Raw genomic sequence first — 16410 nt, 5'->3', positions numbered from 1 at the left:
AATTACCAGCAAGTAATCCAATTGTAAACTGAAAAATCGTCTTAACGTTATTTCAATCATATTTTGACAAATCCATAACATTTAACAAATTACGTAAATTTAATATTGTGTTTTGATTTTTTCTTTCATTCTTATTTATTAATTTTATCGTATAACTCATTATTATTAAGTACACATTTAAAAATATATATTAATCAAATTAAATCAAAACCAATTACTCTTTATTGTACACCAATAATCACATTTAAGAAAAATACACCGGAGGCGGTCTTATCCCTAGAACAACGATCATCTTATTCATCTATAAAACTTATTATATGAATTATATCAAAAGCGATTCAGAAATAAAATAAAATCTTAAGTTTAACTACGTTACGGAATAGTAGTTTAAATTAAAGTGAAAATTAAGATTTATGAATATATATACATACATACATATAATTATATAGTTTTCATTTTGTACTCAATAAAAAAACAAGTCCCTATTAACATAATCTAATTTATCAAAAACGTATAATATCCGTTGTTTAAAGCACCGAATAAGATATTAATTTTATTTCACTAGATGAACTAGTACAAAAATGTGTGAATTAATGTTATCATCTTTAAAAATTCAATAATTGAAAAACTTTAAATCTCTAAATCTCTAGAAAATTTAAATCTCTAGAATGAATATATTCATATTTTTAAAAGGACCTGTAGCTGGTATATTAAAAGAGCAAATAAAATTAATTCTATTTATTTTCAAAAAATATCAGCAGCCTGGAGTCTCACGATGACATTGAACTGTTAAAAAAAAAATTAAGTTATAAAATACGTTTAATTTTTTTAAAACGAATCTAATTCAACTTATATAATAATTATTAGCACTCGAAAAAATGCATTTTTATTTAACCCAAAAACATTAAATTAAAAAAAGAACACAACTTTATACCTAATATGGATTCCAAAAGATTTCTAAATCATTTACATTTCATAACTACATCAAATAAAATCACCAAATGTAATAAATTATTATTAATTTGATTTCTTTTATTTGTTTTATCACTTTGCTTTATTCGGTCATTTGATGAAATCGGTCTTTAATGTTATATGGACATATAATCAATTTTAATACATTTAATACATAATCTTGGATTTTATGCCAGTTTATTCAATAAACTTATTATTTCTTACACACCGATTATAGCATTTAATATTCAGAACATCTACAAAGCGAGATTTTCTAAAAAAATATTATTTAACTATCCAGAGCCAATGAAGCTCTGAAGTTTAAGATGTGCTGTTAAACTTTCATTAACATACTTACATTTTTGTTAAAATAACAACAATCTTTAATTTATATACTGTATTTTTATTTATAATCTAAATAAAATTACTCCAATAAAAACATTTTTATTTACTTTACCACTTTTCATGATGGGGCGGCCGTAGATGTATTATTTGTATCTGCTAAACTTGTATCAGGTAAAGTCGCTAAAATAAAATAAAAAATAAAATTTTCGATAGTGTTTTAATTCCAATAAATAAATAAAATTATTCAAAGCAATTTATGTTTTTATTACTAGAAGAGCTATTATTTCAGAAATCATAAAGCAAAAATCACTTTCAATATCAATGCTCGCAACATTCGTTATGTTGGTAATATTGTTAATTAACTCACCTGTAGTTGAATCATTGGGATTAGGTTGTTCACCTGAAATCATATTATACTTTACTTCACTAAACATTGTAATTACAAAATATTGTTATAATAATGAAACTTTTGAACTTTTGAAAGAAATATTGTGTTCTCAATATCATTACTTACAACATTCGTAATGTTGGTAAAATTGTTAATTACTTACTTTTAGTGGAATCGTTAGGATTAGATTGTCCATCTGAAATCATTAACTTTAATATAATTTACTGATCATCATAATTACGGAATATTAGTATAATACATTTTTTTTTTAATAATACTAGAAATTCATTAATATTAATATATTGTGTTAGGAGTGGATACGATAATAAGCGATGGCAATTAGCGTCCACCCTATAACGCTGGCATCACTCACATCGCTAGGCGGTTCGTATACCTTAAGCTTATTGAGAACTTGAGTTTTAGAAACAGTATTCTTTAGTAAAACAGTATAAATCAGGCCTTTTTAAAATTTCTTATAGAGTCGACTGGAGACCCAAGCTAACAATTACTAGGGTCAAATTTTAAAGATCTAAGATTTCGTAATTACATTTTTAAAAAAGTTTTCTTTTTTAATTAAGTGAACAAAAATTAAAATTAAACAGTAATATCAATAGTCATAAAATCAAATAGTAATTTTATATAAACCTGAACTTGAAGCTACCGTTGTACCATCTGTTGTAGTTTCAGATTCCGATCTGAAATTTAAACAAATATAACAAATTTAATTTAAAATATCATCTACAATTAGGAAGTAATTTTTTTACTGTATAGAAGGCACAATACGCACTGTATCTCCATAATTGTCTTAGTGATTTTCTCGTCATCCACACTAAAGACTGCTTGAAACACCCCTTCGAATGTGGATGTGTACTCGGTCATACGAATTGTTATTGCTGTTGGTGAAGTCTGAAAATATTAATATACGAGTACCTTAATATATCTAAATTGTGAGAAGAAACCATATCTATCAAACGTACAAAAAAAATCACACATACCGATTTTAACTACTACTACTAGCTACATATCTTACTTATATAAAGTTCGAGATTGGTATTTGGATATAAACTAAATGCCAGTAATTTTCACTATAGACAAAAATGCTTTGTTTTCTATCTTATAACCAAATTAATATAAATTCGTAATTTTATACTCGTGCAAATGGTCAAAATATATAAAATCAACACTGAATTCGTAAAATTTGATTTAAACGCATGAATCGCGATATATCTCACAAAGTGGGTCAAATAATAAAATCCGTTGCTGCCGATAGGAAAATTACAGACTATCATATAACAATAATAAAAAATTATATAAATCCGTGATGAATACGATCAAAGCAATAATATTGACAACTTACAACATAAAATGCTATTGAGTTAAGTGAACTTCTTCTAGTTGAAGTTTCTAAAGGTATGCCGTTGACGTAAACCTGTTAAAATAAATATTAGAACATTTCATGGACTTAAGCAATAAAACTCATTAATACATATCTTAATATATTAGTTAATTTATACAAAAGTAATTTACTTTAGCTAAAACTACAGTTAAGATTTCTCTATGTCGGAGGTTGATAGCTAAATCCTTCTAGTATTTATGCTGAATATCTCAAACATATTCATTATCATTTTGTTTTACGAGTACGATATAAATTGCAAAATAATATCATTTGTTTTTCATTAGCAGCCCGTAATTGTCCCACTGCTGGGATAAAGGCCTCCTCTCCCTTTGAGGAGAAGGTTTGAGCATATTCCACCACGCTGCTCCAATGCGGGTTGGCGGAATACACATGTGGCAGAATTTCCTTGAAATTAGACACATGCAGGTTTCCTCACGATGTTTTCCTTTACCGCCGAGCACGAGATGAATTATAAACAAAAATTAAGCACATGAAATTTCAGTGGTGCCTGCCTGGGTTTGAACCCGAAATCATCGGTTAAGATGCACGCGTTCTAGCCACTGGGCCATCTCAGTACATTTGTTTTTACAAATATCGAATTTCAAACTATAAACTATGTTGTGTTAAACATACAATATCTGATTATTATGTATTAAATTCAATTGAGAAGAAAACTATAAAATTACCTTATCAACGAGACAATTGTCACAACTGTACGGAACTTCATGTTCGAATTGCTCTCCTTCATTTGGTGCATTTAGAACATCTACTTTTGGTATCGTAACAGCTGAAAATATTAGCAAACATTTAAATACAAAATTCTGCTAACATTGACCTTAATAATGAAAGCGAGCCCATATTCGAAATCACAGTATTATCTAAAATCAAGAAGTAATTAGTCTTTTAAATGTTTCAAAATCTAATAACCAACCGTCTTCTATGTATATATTACTATTAAATATGTGTATATTTGCTAATGTTACTGACGTCTCGCATATCTTGAATACCAATTAATATATTCGCTCTGAACTAATTTTATTCAACGCATAAATTTACATAGTCAACGATTAACTATTTTTTAAAGAATGGACAAAATGCATACAAAATATACGTAAATGATTGCTTACCGGGCGCTAAAATGCAGAATATGAAAATAATTTATTATGATAATACGAATATACATTAATAACAAGTAAATTTTGGACTAAAAAAATTGTTGTACTTACAATTGTCTAGAAAAATAAGAAAACAATTAATTAAAAACTTTAAATAAATTTATTAACTCCTGTAATAAAAAAAAAACTCACTTTCAATAACAGCCAAAATTTTCGTGAACACTTTTCCACTATCATTAAAAGATCCCATGTATACACAGGATGCAGTGTCTTCAAACCTAAAAACATTTAGGTACTGAGTGTAATATTGAGCACATTTAACCGAGATTAAAAGTTCAAACCGAGGCAAGCACCACTGAATTCATATTATATAATATGCTTATTTTTTTTTTATAATTCCATTCATGCTCAGCGATGAAGAAAAACATAATGAGGAAACTTGCATGTGTACATTAAAACCAATTTAAGTTTTACGTGTAGTTTAACGTGGAAGGACGCGCCTTTGTAAGTGAATAGATCCAGCTCTTGGTGGAAAGGCTTTGTGCAAACCCGTCACGCAGTTACCACCCACTTATCATATATTCTACCGCCAAGCAGCAATACTTAGTATTGTTGTGTTGCGGTTTAAAAGGTGAGTGAGCCAGTGTAACTACGGGCACAAGGGACATAGCATCTTAGCTCCCAAGGTTGGTGCCGTCTTGGCAATGTAAGGAATGGTTAATATTTCTTACAGTGCTGTCTATGGGCAGTGGTGACAACTTACCTATCTGCCAACCTATAAAACGAAATAGTTTCTCAACATTTCAAAAGTAAGACATGAGGTGAGTTCTTATTATTTGTATTTAACAAACTATGTTGAATACAGTGCTACTACTCAATGATGAATTCATAACGTAGATAATCTTTAAATTACCTGGGAAAGTTGAAATTGACCAAATTTTTTGATGCTATTATGTGAACATTATCAGTGGAGATCATACTCTCCCCATTGCAAAGAACATCGGATAGCTCACAGGATTCACAAGAATAGTTCATAGACAGCTCGACGTGTTTACCCACATCGTATGAGGCGGTTAAACGACTTGTTTGTACCACTAAGAAACATAATAAAAAATAACTTATTGTTTTCCTATAATAAATATGTTCTGATTACACTTTCAATAAGAATAAATAATGACAGAAGACCTTTAAATGGTACATTAAAATAATTACTAATGATAATATAATCCTGACAAATTCTCAGTGCCGACTATTAACTTCACAAGAGATATTTATAGTACCTAAATGTTTGCAAAAATTGTACTCTCTATCCTTGTGCTTTAGTGAAGTTGCGGGCTAAAACTCGCTGACTAAGTAAAATGTTGACATACGCCAAAGGACATACATATGTTTATATCAAAATGCAGTATAATAATATCAATTGCAGTCGTGGCAGCTCATATTTCCCAAACTAATATGTAACAGAAAAAAACAGATAAAAATCGTTTATAAATTTCTTAGATACTTATTTCGATGTTTTAAACTTAAATTAACGACTCCTAGCCGACTCTTGATAAATAAGGACTACCTATTCAAAATAAATTTGTGTCTTTTTTCACAAGAATTAAAGGATAAATGTAAGTAACAACATTGAAACCTTAGATATCTCATTATTCAATTAATAAATAATTAATATTATTTACTTACTGTTTCCTACAAAAAAAATATTTTATATAATTAACTTAATTCGTTTGAAATATGTACAACTAATCATACTATGTCAATAAAAAATATATCTCAATAAAAATAACAAAAAGCACATAATTACCAGTATCTGTTAAAAAAAATTAAAACATTATGAAAAGCGTTTGATATTAATCAAAAATATAGCTTTAAATTACAAAAACAAACAACCTGATGTAGTTATTTGTGCGAATAGTTCGAAAATGCCAATCACGATGGCATTGTGTTATGAGTGATTTTGTCTTCATATAGGCTTTTGTACCAGATTTATTTTTTTCGTCAATTATGTATGAATATTTGTTTCAGAGCAAAATGAAGCAAACGAATGAACTCGAATTTTATAATTGAACATTAATAAAATTAATTAGTAGCTAGTTACGGGCTCTATAAAGCATACTCCCAGGTAGGGACAGTTACAAATTTATTGAGGTATTTGTACAAATTTTGATGGTATGGCAATATCTAAAATAAGTCTACTTTTTGAGATCGATGTTAAGTTTGTCGAATTTAAAGTGACGTTTAATTTACATTTATAAATATAAAAAGTAATGTAGCTGCGTTACCTTTTTCTGAAATTTAGATTTTTTGTACAATTAATGAGAACTTATTTTACTCATAACGTTATTTGTTTTTATTGAATTAATAAGATAAGGTATTATTATTATCTGCGTCTATGAAATATCTTAATGAGCAATGTATGTAGAAAACTTATTCTTGTATATGAACTTGAGGTCAAATACATAATCAATTTATTTCTTATTTCTATTCAATCTATTATTCTAATTTTATTTTATTGATTATCTTGAAAGTAGATTTTTGATCTTGAAAATTATTTTATTTACCTGGAGCTGTAAGGTGAAAAGTAAAATCGATTTTTATAAAATCCAAATACTTTTTCAAAAAATATGTAAAAGAGAACCTATCTATTTTTAATAAATATATTGATTTTACTTACACAAAACAGTCAAAAGTCGTACTTTTTCTTCATAACCATCCCCATTATACATTAGCGCAAAGTAATCGCCGAACCCTTGCGGCGTATTGCCTTCGACTTCAATTTCTAATATTAGTTGACTAAAAACAGTAGGAAAAAATATAATGAATAACTGGTACAAATTTTTAATTCCAAATATCAAAAGTGTTTTCATACGTACCGTTTTCCTTGTCTGTAAATATAATAATAATTAATATATATTCATGAATTACATTCTTTATAAAGAAGTATTTGTTATATGTGTATTGTGTGACCTAGTGTGAGTTCGAGCAGTGATAGTTTTTTGGCCTTTCAGTTTCTTAGATACAGATAAACATCAATACTTTGTATTCATATTTTCAGATTGGAAAGGCAAATGACCCTGTATAATCATTATAGAAAGTTACATAACTGTTTATATTCCGGTATATATACGGTGAAAATTTGAGTATGCTTGTGCAACAGACACAAGAGTCATCCAGGGGTGAAGGTAATTATCGAGAACATCATTTGATAGTCTGCCTTACTTGTAATTAAATTAAAAATAGTCTTACTACATAGCAAGTGGTGACTTTTTATTAATGTGATATGGTCACAAGATATCTAATATAAAAGGGGTTTTAGAATAATGTTAAATTACTTGTCAATATAATGTCTTTTGCGATATTTAGCCGTATCCAACACATAGATGCTGCCATCATTCGCCCGCACCATAATAGAGCCGAACTGACATCGATTGCAGCGCATCGGAATGGAAGTAGCATTGGCTCTCTGGCCCAGGTGGACTTCCATAGATCGCGCTTGGATCGAAATCGAACTTTGAGCTGGAAGTAAAATTATAATTAGCTGTTAATGAATTCATTTTTCAAGAGTTTTAGATTGTCTATGATCCTTTGCGCGCGTATAAAGAGAGCTAGTTATTTAGTAAACTAAATGCGGGGCGAGGTAATAAAATTTATTCTCAACAACTCATATATACTCATGATATTTGTGTTGCCTAATATATAAATAAAGTTGCATTTATACATGATTAATTAATTAAGTAAAAAATGTTTGTACAGCTAAAAATACATTAAACTTACTTAAATAAAACGCTTTGAGATAAAGTGGTGCATCTTTCCCGTTCTTTTTAACAGCTTCAACTTCATAATTGCCGTAATATTCAATGGACCAGTCCGGAAAATGTAATGTTAATTTCACAAATCGTCCACATTTGCTAATCTTTGCGGTGTATAATGATTTATCTAGCGGAACCTAAAAATGTTCATTGTTTATATGAAACAATGTCATAAAAGGTCTCTACAATAATCTAAATTTGAAGCGAATGAAATTGCGAAGCGCGTCTTCTTATATTATTATATTTTATATATTATATACTACAATTATCTTCTGGTATATGATTTATTCTTATTAGTTTGGTTCAGTTAGTCAGTGAAGCGTTACACTTCGAATTTATTCTTAATTCCCGTATTTTAAAAAACGCGATGTTGAATTGTCATCCCACCGGATTGTAAGAGCAAGTGAGTGTAACTTTGCACTATCTGCTTCTAATATCTGTTGCGTAGTTAGTTAGTCTTTGTAATTCGAGGCCTTAATCAAGAAGCGTAGCCATCCGAGAGTTAACTATTGAGTAACTTACACGGGTCTGGGTTGAATGAGATTTTCTCTGCAAAATAAGATTATTAAATTCATGAATAATATTCAGGAAAAATTAAAAAAAATAATGGGAAATTTGATCTCTCTTTGTTTTGCAGAAGAAAAAATTTTAATTGTTTATACTAATTGATATAAAGATGAAAATTGAAAGTTCATCAACATATATCAAATTACGTATTTATGAAAAAAAATACAACTTGTACATTTATAAAAATATTTTATGACAATTATAACGATTGATAAAAAAAATATAAATTTTTAAAACGATAATGTTTTATCAGAAACTATAACAAACAATATCCATATACATATATACAACAGTAATAAACAAGTAAGGACTTACTGTCGCTCCTTTTTTCGTGAAAACAACGTCATTAAATTTATACCCCTCGGGAATGACAATTTTTTTAGTACTACTTGTATAATTCTTAGACTTCTGTGATACAAACTCTTCGTTTCTGTCACCTATTTGATAAATGTAATTTAATAAAACAAAACTGTATACTTAACTATTAATCAGGTCAAACCAAATTTAAGTATTAAATCCTCCATTAATAATAATGATTAAAAAGTAATCATAATAATTAAATATATAAAGATTTGCCGGAATTTATTGTAAATACACACAGGATTATTTTATTACGAGCCTCATAAATTCCTCTCTTACTGGAAACTTTTGTAAAACTCTTACGATTCGAACCGATGATCGAACGATGAACGATTACCTTGACCTAATAGTAAAAAATATACTTACTTGGGATAGCTGATGAAATAAAAATAAAATTAAATAAAGTAATGAATTTTAATATTATAAAGATGTTTGTGTTGTCCTTATAAACTTGTCGTCGATGTAATTTAAAATATTATTTTGCAATTTTAATGTACGTGCAAATTAATTATGTAACTATAAGTTTTTAACTATAAATTTAAATTAATATTAATAATAATTAGAAAAATCTAAGCGAAAACAGAACTTGTAATATGTTTATTTATATACTTACGTGGCACAAATTCTAGAAAACATAAAAATTCCGATATTAATTATAAATTTAATTATTTTCTTGAAAATTTCATTTATCGAATGTTATACTTATAAAAAGTGCTTATAGCGAATTTCATACAATCATAAAAGATAATGTACTAAATTATATGGGGCTGATTTTTTATTTGCCAGTCAACTTTTAACACAAGAATTACTTTGAACTTAAAATTATTTTAGTACAGGAACATTTTCTTTTCAATTAAGTGACTATTAAAATATCGTTAATAAAAACATTAAATTAAGTAAGCGTATAATAATTACCGTCGCCTGAAATTTTAAAGAATACTTATTTTTATTTCTGTAATTTTTTTTATGGTTACGTAAGTTTTAATTTATTTAATTAAAAGTAATTCAATGTACTTTTTTAATTAAGACACTGGAATAGCACAAACTTAAAAAAAAAAACTTACGTTCATATTCTAAAACAAAAAGTTATATTATTATTAGGTAGGTATTAGGATTAAAAAAAATAAAAATGCCTTTTAATAACTCACCATCATGATCTGAAATAAAAATTACAGTTGAATATTAGATACATTGTTGCATTCTACTTTCATATTGAAGTACGTATCATAAACTATATCACAATTTTAATAATATTATTACTCACCTTCAACTGTAATAATAAAACCGTACATAAATTATTAAAATTCCATATAAAAGATACAAAAAAGTCTAAAATAAAGAAATACTTACCGAAGTTATCTGTAATAAATTTAATTCAGATTTAGTTTAGAATTAATAATTATGAATATACAGAAATAGATAAAGATACATGCAGCTTTCTAAAGTATATACGAGTTGAACTAATAGATAGAACTTCTGGATTTTAACTGAAGTGAGTTCAAATCAGTATATGCATAGCCTAGGCTTTTATTAAGCAGTAACTCACAATCATTTATATGTATATGGACATACCAACGATTAAGGGCTTATTAATTTGATCTGCTTAAGCGATAAACTCCCAATTTGTCTCGCTTAGCTTTCCCCTACATATTTCAGCTCAACATACAAAAATACTTACGCCACAATTCACTAGCTAGCATCGCTTGATCTGGTGAAGGTAGACTGAAAATATATCCAATTTGGCAAGGATTCCAATGATCACAAACTTCTTTGTCTGGATCCAATTCCGTGACGAATTTATATGTCTATAAATAAATTCATACAATAAAGTATTTAATCATGATATATAATCATTTAAATAATATTTATCGCAATCATCTGGAATAAATAATGCTATAAATATAATTTTAACACTACTTTACTTACACTAACGCTTTTTACACTATGAAGGTTGTTGTTTTATCCGACCCAGTTGGGACGCCTCCCATCATCTTCTTTTTCGTATTAAATTTTAATAAATCTTCATAATAAATCTTTAAGTAATCTATATCTTTGACACGTTCTCTAAATTAATTGGCCAAATGAGGATTTCGATATACAACTTCGTCCGTTAAATTTGTCTATATTTTGATACATACGTGTTAAGTTAACCAAAAGCCGCAAAAATTAGTTTTCTATCGAAAATGACAAAAACCTATCGAGCGAGCTTTCAAAGTGAAGATATCTATAAGATAATTCTAAAACTACATAACCCTTGCATCTAAACAATAAAGCTTCGTGATATATTAAAGTAATATCGTTTATCGGTCTCACGAATACTGTTTTTTTAAAATTTATACGTTTGCATGTAAATTAAAAAATAACTTACTCTATCTGGATAGTAGCGATAATGGACAACGACGTCATCAGTAGCTTCTAACGCACATCGACTGGTTGTATAATTAAGGGATGTTCTCTCAATAGGCGCACAACCAATTACAGTTGAACCGTTACGAGGCAAGTCCGGGCCTTCTATTTTATGACCTAAAAAAAACTGACTGGCCTTAAAAGTGCTAAGATGTATGATTTTAATATGATGATTAAGATCTACGTTATTTTTTTAAATGAAATGATACAGTTATTTCGTACCAAGTTATTTAGTAACTAGGTAATGATTATATATATTTCGTCCGTTATGTTTGCAACTGAAAATGCAGATAATTAAAATGGCAAATATTCTTTGTCAAAAAGTTAAGAAATCACGCTGCCCGTCCCAACTTTGTACGAAATTAATGAAATGAGAATATTATTAATTTTGTCACAAAAACTCTTAATCTCACTAGATTCCAGTAGTTAAGTTTGACCGAGTCAAATACACGCAAAAATTGACGCTTAAGAGCTCAGATACAAAAGCACATGAAAAATTATATTATATATAAAGATTATTATCATATTGAAGCTGAAATGACTCAAATAAAACATAGAACATAAGTAGAGCATGTCTTTGAATGAGAGAGAATACCTTTTGGCATATAAACGAAGATATTTTAGTTTAAGTAATCGAAAAATTGGTAAACGTAGAATATACTTACGATTACAGAAGAAATATTTATTCTCAGCCACATATAGTTCCTTATCCTCAGCACTAAGGCAGGAATCATACATAATTTGCGTTGGCTCGATTTCATCTTCGCACATTATCAAACCAGAGCCATCAGGCTCTTTGGGCAACAGGTTAGTGGGACATCGGTATAGCAATCCTATTACCAAGATTATTTATTTTCAAATTATTTAAAAATAAATAAACCATTCAATTTAGTAATAACTAAATTATAACTGTAAAATTAAATACTATAATTTTGGTGGTAGGGCTTTGTAATAGCTCGTTTGGGTAGTCACCACCCAATCATAACAAATACTACCGCAATACTTATTATCGCTGTGTTCGGATTTGAAAAGTGTGTGAGCCAGTCTAACTACAAACACAAGGAATATTGAAGGGAAGTTGGTAATACCTTGAGTACATTTGCTTTCCCAAGATTGGTGGTGCGATGACGAATTGGTGGTTAATTATTCTTACGTTACCAATATCGATGACTGGTGATGGTGGTGACCACTTATATAAACATATAAATTAGGATGATTGTCTGCGTAAAAGCAGCCCATACCTCTCTTACAATAAAAGTACAGGTTAAAATTAAGGCAATTGACATATGTCATGATTTTTAATGAAATAAAACTATGCACAATCGAAGTCAACGAGCTTATCTTTTCTTATAGCACATATTCCGAAGTGCAGCTTGCTCGTCTGAAATAACAAGTGTGGGCTGGGTATATAGATAGATGTAGATATAAATACAGAATATATACAAACAACGTTTTGAAATGCTCATTAGCAATAAGCATTTTTTTTTTTTATAAACTCTGAAAAGATAAAATTTACCCTTAATCTCCATAATGATAGGTTTATATATAATAAATATAACTTTTAAAATTAAATTAAATTATATTTATAAAATTATTTAATGTAATATAAAATGTAATACCTATGTAGTATATTTACTGCGTGTTTAGTTAACTAACCTTTTCTTATAATGAGGGGAGGTTTACTCCTCATCTCTGCGATAGTTACACCCTTTTCTCCATTTTGTATAGCTGTCATAATTCTTTTATAGAGAGTTGTACGTCTTTCTTGTTCTGCTATTATATATGGCAAGAGCTCCTCTGATAACACGTCTACTTTTTTCTTTGCTTCTGCATTCATCTGCCATTATAACTCAACTTATTTCCATTTTCGGAAAAGCTGATCAATATAAATAATACTAATACTGAATGCTCATTGGTCGCTTATTGCATTGCGTTTATTGGACCAATGAACATTTAGATTACAGTCAAATACTTTAATCTGATTTTGAAGTGGTTCAGAAAATGGAGGTTTTTTTTTTTATTGGTAATTGCAACGACTTTATTAATTATGTATTTCTTTTTGTTGTGTATAAGAATTGTGTATCAAGATTATTTTACTAATTCTCAAGCACCGTAAATAATACAAATAAAAACATTTCAATTTGGGTAACAGCTTTTCATCAAAATATAAGCATAATCATAGTATTATTTATTTACATTTACTCATACGGCTCAAACTATTGATGTAAATTATCTAAGAAGTTGCAAGTAAGAACTTACCCTATCGGCATCCTTATTGAATTTAATTCCTGTCCCATCCTTTAAAAAAGAAATTACGAATATATTACATATTTAAGCTAATTTCAGTTTGTAATCTAAAGATACTTACGACAGCTTGTCTTCTCACTATATTAGCCAAATATCTTCCTCGTCTTGTCGCTGGTAACAAAACACTACCAGGCTGTACTTCATCTCCCGTCTAAAATTACCAAAATTCATGACTAGACCAGCTCAATAATGTTGTGCTCTCCTATTATATTTTTAATTTCGATTAAATAAGAATAAAATAATCAGTCATTTACAGAATATTTATGGAGAAACAAATACAGTCTCTTTATCAATCAATCTTAATCTCAATGAACAGCTGTATTTGGGTCTGAGGTATGAATGAGATTGTTAAGCCAATTTAATAAATAAATTTATGATTATATTTATAATAAGCAACGTAATGATAAGTCACAATAAATAATGCTTCTCAAACTAGTGTAATGAGATGATCTATTAACATTAGATAGCGTATTTTCTTAACACATTCTGAGACAGTATACATCTATAGCAGTCATAATAAGTAGCTCTTGTGTCTAGTGTACCGTACCGAGTGTCAATAATAGATTTAAAATGTAGGAATACACACTATTTCTATTTTTAAAAATAAATGATATGTCTTACTAACAGGCTGATAACCGCAAGATGAAAAAGAAATAAAGAATAAAATTAAAACACAAATCAAATTCGCACTCATGCCGTATAGCGAAAAAACTTTGGTTGAGTAAATCAACGTTTTTGATAAGGAACTACAAACGCTTAATTGTTAAAGTAATTGAGCCGATAAAAAATAGCATTTTAGTTTTACAACAATTTTATGAGAAAAAGGAGAGTAATTAGAATTAGAACAATTATAAAATAATTCACTAATGGGCAAGTTTTATCCAAACGACCTCAATAGAGATTTTCATAAAGATTTTTTTAAAGTTTTAATTGTAGAAGCGACAACTGTTGATTGATAATGTTGAATAGATGTAGGTCCTTGGTCTACTGCCAATCTACAATACTTAGTATTGTTGTTTTTCCGGTTTAAAGGGTAAGCCTTATTTTAACTAGAGGCGCATTGGTGATGTAAAGCATGGTTATCATTTCTTACAGCGCTAATGTCTATGTGCGGTGGTGACTTACCATCAGGTAGCCCATAAGCCCGTCCGCATATACAAGTATAACATATATAAATAATAACAGCAGTGGCGTAGCTAGGTTTGCAAGGGCCCCGGTGCGTAGGAAAAGAAACGGACCCTCTTTAACTTATATTACACTTCAAAATGATGTATAGGAAAACAAAAAATCTTGTGCAGCAGAGCAGGGTCGAGGTTTTCTATATTCAGGAGCTCACGAGTTGGCTGACCCGCTCTTTTCAAAGCTTAGGTAAGGCCTCTGAGCTCCGGGGCCTGTGCACCTCCTGACCCTACGATAGCTACTTCACTGAATAACATATATTATTTGTGTATAAAAAAGTACACTAAAATCTCATAAAAAATACCTAATCTTAACAATTTAAAGAAAAAAACACTTTAATTATTCTACACATTCATAAATTTGCTATTTACTTCCGTCAGGCATTAAATAATCATAATATAAAAATGAATTTATTTTAAACCGTACATTTTTAATTAGTTCTATAATCAGCCATTAGTTGTTCATGTTAATTCAAAGAAGTAAAAAATAACGACGTTTTTAAACTCAAAAATAAAGAAGAATTTGATGATTATTATGAGTGTGCCAGTGTAACACAAGAGACGTAACATCTTAGTACCCAAGGTTGGTTTGCTGAAATCAGGAATGATTAATATTTCTTGCAGTACTAATGTCTATTGGTAGTGGCGACCACTTACTATCTGGTGTCCCATTTTCCAGTCCGTCTACTTATGACATAACAAAAATAAAACTTTATTGGCTAGCGTATATAGGAGTGTAATGTAGTGTAATGGATGCCAAAGCTGCTGGTGTGCAAAAAAAGGTATTTTGTAATTTAATTTTTATTAAATATGTAGTAACAAACTAAAATTAAATGTATTAACAATCAGTCATTGGTGAATTATTTAGTTCTGCCAAACATGCTGGAGATACGTCACTTTTCCCGATTTACGACTAGGAATCTCTACTGGAACTTCTTTCTTAGTTTTTACAGGGGAAAATTTTTGTATATAATATGGCCTATACATGTTTCCATATACGGTTTTGGTAAAAGGTACCGTAATTTTTTGTTCCACTTCACCAGGTACAGGCACTTTTTCTGTTTTTAAAATTGGTACAGGAATATGTTTTATAATCTCTAAGGGTACTGGATAAGGATGTGGAATTTTAACCTCAAATGGTTCAGGTACAGGAATTAAAACCGGCGTTGGAACTTGAACCTTTACGTGTTTAACCGGTATTGGCACTGGACGATGTTTTGTAACCCTGATTTCTTGATGTATCAGAATAGGGGGAGAATTTGCGATAGCTTCTGCCTTCAAAAGAGCACTTTCTTTTTCTAATTCTTGTCGATGATTGCTTCTCAAGATTTTTTCAATTTCTATTGCGTTTCTTTGATCGTTGTATCGCGGAGCATATTGCAACTGTAACAAGGGTTTCTCTGTTTGAAGTAACAGTGATTGAGATTTCTCTTTTTCAGAAGTTATTGCTGACAAAGTCTTTAATTGGTTACGATTTTGTTCCAAAATACGATTCCACTGCTGTTTCAGTTGTTCATGTAATAAAAGTTCTTCCTGATTTTTTTCTGAAACTGATCCATATCCTCCAATCCATGCATTTCTTTCC

General features: G+C 29.1%; 1 protein-coding gene across 1 annotated transcript; it reads right to left on the bottom strand.

Moving 5' to 3' along the window:
• Positions 1-723: 723 nt before the first annotated feature.
• Positions 724-14373, bottom strand: LOC125068726. Its single transcript, XM_047678022.1, has 29 exons — positions 14273-14373; positions 13709-13798; positions 13600-13638; positions 12997-13177; positions 12006-12173; positions 11303-11457; positions 10601-10739; positions 8890-9011; positions 8530-8556; positions 7973-8144; positions 7531-7714; positions 7072-7083; positions 6873-6991; positions 6760-6765; positions 6481-6486; positions 6003-6008; positions 5882-5887; positions 5109-5289; positions 4388-4473; positions 4307-4312; positions 4208-4213; positions 3767-3867; positions 3042-3113; positions 2472-2590; positions 2330-2379; positions 1848-1880; positions 1664-1696; positions 1409-1476; positions 724-786 (listed from the first exon to the last, which is right to left on the bottom strand). Exons 1-28 carry the CDS (start codon positions 14339-14341, stop codon positions 1415-1417), a joined length of 2250 nt encoding a protein of 749 aa, XP_047533978.1. The 5' UTR covers positions 14342-14373; the 3' UTR covers positions 724-786; positions 1409-1414.
• Between the last annotated feature and the right edge of the window lie 2037 nt (positions 14374-16410).

Source organism: Vanessa atalanta, chromosome 14 (assembly GCF_905147765.1).
Source record: "Vanessa atalanta chromosome 14, ilVanAtal1.2, whole genome shotgun sequence".
NCBI lineage: Eukaryota > Metazoa > Arthropoda > Insecta > Lepidoptera > Nymphalidae > Vanessa > Vanessa atalanta.
Note: the sequence above shows the minus strand (reverse complement) of the source record. Positions and strands in the feature narration are given on the sequence as shown.